The sequence below is a fragment of the Sapajus apella genome, unplaced genomic scaffold, assembly GCF_009761245.1.
Source record: "Sapajus apella isolate SASKATOON/1434 unplaced genomic scaffold, GSC_monkey_1.0 scaffold68, whole genome shotgun sequence".
In the NCBI taxonomy this organism is placed as follows: domain Eukaryota; kingdom Metazoa; phylum Chordata; class Mammalia; order Primates; family Cebidae; genus Sapajus; species Sapajus apella.
Window position 1 is genome coordinate 598,999 of NW_022437008.1, and position 6,526 is coordinate 605,524.

The 6,526-nt window shown below is 58.7% G+C and overlaps 1 protein-coding gene across 3 annotated transcripts in view; it reads left to right on the forward strand.

The window, feature by feature from the left end:
• The first annotated feature begins 558 nt into the window (after nt 1-558).
• The window catches only part of ATP1A3 (ATPase Na+/K+ transporting subunit alpha 3), a 27,855-nt gene continuing 21,887 nt past the window's right edge, over nt 559-6,526 (forward strand). Inside the window, exons 1-3 of one of the 3 annotated variants that reach the window (XM_032249224.1) lie at nt 559-760; nt 6,020-6,106; nt 6,204-6,263. In XM_032249224.1, the coding sequence (XP_032105115.1) occupies nt 755-760; nt 6,020-6,106; nt 6,204-6,263 (153 nt within the window). In that variant the 5' untranslated portion in view covers nt 559-754. Of the gene's footprint in view, nt 761-1,237; nt 1,448-5,980; nt 6,107-6,203; nt 6,264-6,526 lie in introns of those variants that run through there. The other 2 variants (XM_032249223.1, XM_032249222.1) reach the window with 2 other exon arrangements.

The following is a 6,526-nucleotide window of genomic DNA, read 5'->3' on the forward strand; positions in this document are numbered from 1 at the left end:
TGGTTGTGTCTCATTGGATAGCTCAGGCGTAGTGGGGGCACCCACAGTGAGGAAATCTCAGGGCTCCTCCCCCCAGCACCCCTCCTCAAATGCGGGGCCTTCCTAGCTCTCTTGTGTCCCCCTCCAATTTCCCCTCCTGCAGGGCCCTCTTCCTGAACATACCCCCATCCACCATCTTCAGGGGCCCTGGTGCCACACTGCAGCGATTCACCGAGCTTTCCTCCCATCCCGTCTCACTACTCCCCTCCCTCAGCGCACCCTTCTCGCTGATGGCACACCTTCACAATGAGGGGATTTCCGAGGTTCTCCTTCCCTGAGCGCCCCTCCTTGGAGGCCCCACCCCATATTGAGGGGATCTCCAGGTCCCATATTGAGAGGATCTCCAGGTCCCCTATTGCGGGGGTCTCCGGGAATCCCCACGGCCCCGCAGCGCTCCCCCTTCGCGGCAGCGCGGCCACTTTTGCGGAGCCCAGGGGAGAGGACAGCTGCAGTACCAGGGGCGGAGCCGCGGGCCGTCCGTCAGCGCGGCGGCGCCCCTGATTGGCCAGCTCCGCCCCCTCCCGCGGACGCGGGCATATGAGGAGGCGGAGGCGGCGGCCGCCGCAGCCTCTGTGCGGTGGGACCCACGGACGGACGGACGCGCACACCGACAGAGGCGCGGGCGCTGCAGAGGTCCCCAGCCCGAGCCCGCGCCTGAGCCCGCCCCGAGGCCCCCGACGCGCCCGCCCGGCCCTCTCCCCGCGGAGCCGCCAAGATGGGGGTAGGTGCTGGGCCGACTGGGCGCCGCTTCTGTGTGACATTGTGGGGCCAGTGACATTGGGTGTGCACGGGGGGCGGGGGCTCCTGGACCCCTGCGCACCGGGCTCGGCCTGCCACAACCGGGGTGCCGGCTGACCTGGCCGATCCGCGTGGTCTTGGGGCTGCTGCGAATGTGTGCACGGGGCTGCTGGGGGCGGCGGGGGGCCTGTGGCGCACGTTGGCATGGCTTTGTGTGCGGGGGTCCCCGGGGTCGAGGGCCAGCCCTCAGCATTTCCACCTGACCTTGTGGTGTTGCATGTGCACGGTTGCATGTGTGTATGGGAGCTGCTGGCTCGGTCAGGCCCTGGCAGCGAGTGTGTGGCCCCCACGGTGTCTGAAAGTCTGCCATCACGTCTGGGTGTGTCTGAGAGTTCCTGTTAGTGCGTCTGGGGTTATTGAAGTCCCCCCAACCCCCTCCCCGGCTTCCCTGGCAGGGTGCGGATAGGTCCGGGCTATGGGATGGACATCAGATGACCTCTCTTTCTCCTTCCAGGCCTGGATAGGGGGGGCTCCGCAGTGTGTGTGTGTGTGTGTGTGTGTATGCGGGCTCTGCAGTGTTGCTGCCTGGGGCTGCAGTGTGTGTGTGTGCAGCCCCTACTGTAGGGGAGCAGGCATCGGAGGCTGGAAGGAGAGGAACAGGAGAGCCACGGTGGAGAGACTGAGCTCACGGCTGAGGGTGTGTGTGTGCAAATGTGTAGTGGGCAGCGTGCATGCCTGTTTGTGTCCTTGCCTCTGTGTCCGTGTGTCCTTGTCTGTCTGTGAGTCTCTCCAGCAGATGCCGCCTCCCTCCCTGGGTGACCACCTGACCCTTACTGCAGCCCTGGATTCCTCCCTGTGTGTCTGGGGCGGGGCTGGGCAGGGGGGAATCAAGGGAGGAGAGGGTGGGGTAGGAGGGGGTAGGTGTGATGCAGAGGGCAGGAGAGGCCAGTGGAAGGGGAGTCTAAGGGCTGGGGACAAAGATGGCGGATAAAGGCTGATGGGCCCAGGGATGGAGGTGGGGGATGGGGCTGCAGATCTGTGGGGTGGGGTGGGGTGGGCCGGGGGGCTGGGAAGGAGAATTGGGTTGGGGCAGGACTAGGGGAGAGAAGGGAGAAAGGGGTAGTCAGTGATGGCTGTCAGGTAAGTGGAATGGAGGAAGGGAAACTGTGGATGGACTGGGAGAGACGACTGATGCTCAAAGCCCTAAAGAAGGAAGTGGGGGGTGGGTCTTAGGAAAAGGAGTGGGGACGAGAGGTGAAATGAAGGCAGCTTAGACATGGGAGGGAAAGACAGAAACACATGGAAAGACAGAGAGAGATGCTCTGAGAAAGACACAAAAAGAGACATGGACATAGAGACAAAGAGACAGAGACAAGCAGAGAGACATGGCTGAGACACATAGAGGGACATTGAGAGAGAAAATGAGAAACTGAGGCTCAGAGGAAGACACAAGGACAGATATTTCCTATCCAGCAGCAATCACAGTCAGCCTGAGGGACGGGAAGAGGAGGCAGAGGGCAAAGGGGGAGGTCAAGGGAGGGATGCCCAGAGATGTGGGCCAGGTCCCCTGCGAGGGGGAGGGGAGGCTGGCCCAGGCGCAGAGGCTGTGAGAGCTGGCGCCAGATCAGGGAGAGGCAGACAGCAAAGAAAATGGCAAGGAGCTGCAGAGGCGGCCACAGCGAGACAGGCGTGGCCCCCACCCTCGGAGGTGCTCTCGCCCCGCAGCGCGCCCATCTGGGCCTCCTGCCTTGATTGGGAAAGCCTCAGCTCTGCACCCCAACAGATGGGAGCCCGCCCTCAAGGGGATCTGGTCATGGCAAGGGCAAGCAGAAACCAAGGCCAGGGCCAGGGTAAGCCAGAAGTCCAGGCCCTCAGTCCCTCCTCCCTCAGACCAAGAGTCCAGGTCCCAGCCCCTCTTCCCTCAGACCAGATGTCCAGGCCCAGCCCCTCCTCCCTCAGACCAGGAGTCCAGGCATAGCTCCTCCTCCCTCAGACCAGGTGTCCAGGTCCAGCCCCTCCTCCCTCAGACCAGGAGTCCAGGCACAGCCTCTCCCCTCAGACCAGGTGTCCAGCCTCAGCCCCTCCTCCCTCAGTCCAGGAGTCCAGGCATAGCCCCTCCTCCCTCAGACCAGGTATCCAGCCCCAGCCCCTCCTCCCTCAGACCAGGAGTCCAGGCCCCCAGGCCCTCCTCCCTCAGACCCAGGAATCCAGGCCCCTGCCCCTCCTCCCTCAGACTCAGGGGTCCAGGTCCCCAGCCTCTCTCAGGATCGAAGAGTCCAGCCCCACCCTTAGCTTTTACGGGCTGCACCCCACTCCCCCACCACAAGCATCAGCTCCCAGCCTTCGGTAAGCTTTTCTGTGGGCAGCTGGGCAGCTGGTTTTCTCTCTCTCTTTCCGGAACCCCATCTCTGCCCTCTCCTGACCTCCTGCACAGGACTCAATCTCACGCCTTTGTGGCTCCACATCTCTCCATCTTCCCATGTCTCTCTGTCCCTGGGTTTACCCCATTGAGCAAGGCTGAGAGCAACCCTGGCTCTGCAGGGGAGTATGAAAGATGGTCTCCCCGTCCCCCAAGCCTCTATGCCTCCACGTCTGAGACGCAGTGCTGCTGCAGGGCTGGCGCAGGGCCAAGCCTCCCTCCCACCCCCTGCACCCCTTCTTGAGGCTCCCAGATCTCCAGGCTGCTGCCCCTCCCTGCACACCCCACCCTCCTACTCAGCCTCTGGGTCTGGGGGCAGACAGCAGGCAGCTCAGGCCCTCTACAAGGTCACGAGGAGATTAGCGCTGAGCCGCACTGAGCCTCGGATCCCAGCTTGGCCCTGGGCCTGCAGGGCCTGTCAGCGGCCCTGGCGGCACCCAGCCTCGCCCCACCCCTCCCACCAGCCTCCAACACTGCCCTCCCTATCGCCCAGGCTCCCAAACTGGGACTTCAGGCACTCATACCACGTGCAGTTCAAGCTGGGACTGGGCTTCTGCCTCTTGCTCTCCTGCTCTGTCCTCCAGGGACCCAGCCAGGCCCACCCTCTGTTAAGCACGCTCCACAGCCCCACACATGGAAGATCCCAGAGAAAGACAGAGACAGAGACAGAGAAGGTCTCAGAGGGAGACAGTGAGAGAGACAGAGACAGAGGGATATAGACAGACAGAGATAGAGAAGCAGATCCTAGAGACAGAGCTAGATCTCAGAGAGACAGAAATAGAGAATAAGATCCCAGAAAGTTAGAGAAAGAGGCAGAGATACAGAGGAAGATCCCAGGGAGAGACAGAGAGAGAGGGAGGTCCTACAGAAAGAGACAGATACATTCATGTATACATTCATATATATACACATATACATATGTATACAGAGAGAGAGAGGAAGTTCCCAGAGAGAGACAGTAAGAGAGAGGAAGGTCCTGCAAAAAGATACAGAAAGATACATACATATATATATATATATATATATATATATATATGAGAGAGAGAGAGAGAAGTAGAGACAGAAAGAGAGAGAGAGAGGAAGGAAGAGCCCAGCGAGAGACAGTGAAAGAGAATGGAAGGTCCTACAGAGACAAACAGATATATACATATCTATATCTATATCTGTATATCTATATCTATATATGGGGGGGGAGGAGAAGGCCCCAGAGAAGAGAGACATTGGGAGTGAGGTATTGAGGAAATCCCAGAGAGAGACAGAGGAAGAAAGAGACAGGGAGGAAAGGGAGGAAAACTCCAGGATGAGACAATGAGAGAAAGAGAATGAGAGGAAGGAGGGGACGGAAGATTTGAGAGACAGAAAGGAAAATTCCAAAGAGAGACAGAGGAAGAGAGACAGAGACAGACATAAATAAGAGAGCTTAGTGATAGTGAGAAAGAGATTCAGAGATGGAGAGGAGATCCCAGGGAGAGACGGGAGAAAGAGGTAGGCAGATCCCAGAGGGAGACAGGAGAGAGACAGACGGCGGTGGTGGGGGAGGGTTCGGGGAGAGATAGAGAGGTTGAAACAGGAATAGAGACAGCAGGGAGCGATGTGAGCACCCCAGGGAAGGAGACAGCTTGAGAGATGAAGATGGAGACACAATGACAGAGACAGACCAAAAGATGGAAAAAGAGACGGAAACTACTGATCCTTGAGTTGCCAATTCAGAGGGAAGTAAGAACCCAGAGAGACAGAAACTCCCCAGACCTGGGGAGAGGCGGCCAAGGGATGGAGGCAGACATCATGCAAGTCAGAGAGACAGAAAGAAGCAGGGATCAGAGAGAGACAAAATCATAGAAAGACACATGCAGAGAGACCCAGAGACGGGGATCAGGATAGAGAATGAGAGAGACAACATAAAGAGATCAGAGGAATGGAGAGAGAGCTATCAAGGGAGAGAAAGAGGCTTGCAGAGACAGAGATACAGAGATGGAGAGAGAGAGACAGGAGACAGAGAGATGAAGCAGCAATAAGACAAAGAGGCACAAACGGAGGCCTGGAGAGACAGACAGAGGAGAAAGGGATAGAGAGACACAGATGGAGACACAGCAAAAGACAGATATGTAGGAAAGCTGGACAGGGCCAGGAAGAGGGAAGAAGAGACAGAAGCACAGAGTTAAAAAGCCACATAGAGGCCAGATGCAGTGGCTCACGCCTGTAATCCCAACATTTTGGGACGCTAAAGCAGGAGGAACGCTTGAGTCTAGGAGTTAAGAGACAAGCCTGGGCAACATAGTGAGACCTCATCTCTAGAAAAAAAAAACTAAAAAATTAGCCAGGCATAGTGGCACACACCTATGGTCCCAGCTATGCAGGAGGCTGAGGCAGGAGGATCACCTGAGCTTGGTAGGTCGAGGCTGCAGTGAACTGTGATTGCTGCACTCCAGCCTGGGCAACGGAGCGAGACACTGTTTCAAAAAACAACAACAAAGTCACACAGAACACAGAACACAGAAGGGGAGAGAGCCAAAAAGATGAGCACAGAAACAGAGACAGAAGCACAGGCAGAAGCCAAACAGGGACCTGCAGGGACAGAGACTCAGAGATACCTGGAGCCAGAGACAGGGAAGCCATTCGGAGCAGACGAGACTCACAAGGCCCAAAGTCACCAAGAGGCACCGGGAGAGACAGGGGGATCCCGAGAGGCAGACAACCCCCCACCCAGAGATGAGGGGCATAGGGCAGGAGGGCAGCCGGGGCACGGAGGGCCGGTGTACCCCTGGAACCCCTTCTCGCCCGCAGTCTGGTGGCTCTGACAGCTATCGTATCGCCACCTCGCAGGACAAAAAAGATGACAAGGGCTCGCCCAAGAAGAATAAGGGCAAGGAGCGCCGGGACCTGGATGACCTCAAGAAGGAGGTGGCTATGGTAAGCCCCGCCCTCTGCCCACACACCCTCCAGAGAGCCCCGCCAGTTCCTGGCTGGCCTAGGCACTCACCATCTCCCCCAAATTCCTGTTCCTCAGACAGAGCACAAGATGTCAGTGGAAGAGGTCTGCCGGAAATACAACACAGACTGTGTGCAGGTGCGGCCGGGCTGCGAGCCTGAGAACTAGGGAGGAGGGGCTGGGGACTGGGACCCCTGGGTCTGAGGGAGGAGGGGCTGAGGTCTGGACCCCTGGGTCTGAGGGAGGAGGGGCTGGGGACTGGGACCTCTGGGTCTGAGGGAAGAGGGGCTGGGAACTGGGACCCCTGGGTCTGAGGGAGGAGGGGCTGAGGCCTGGACCCCTGGGTCTGAGGGAGGAGGGGATGGGGACTGGGACCCCTGGGTCTGAGGGAGGAGGGGCTG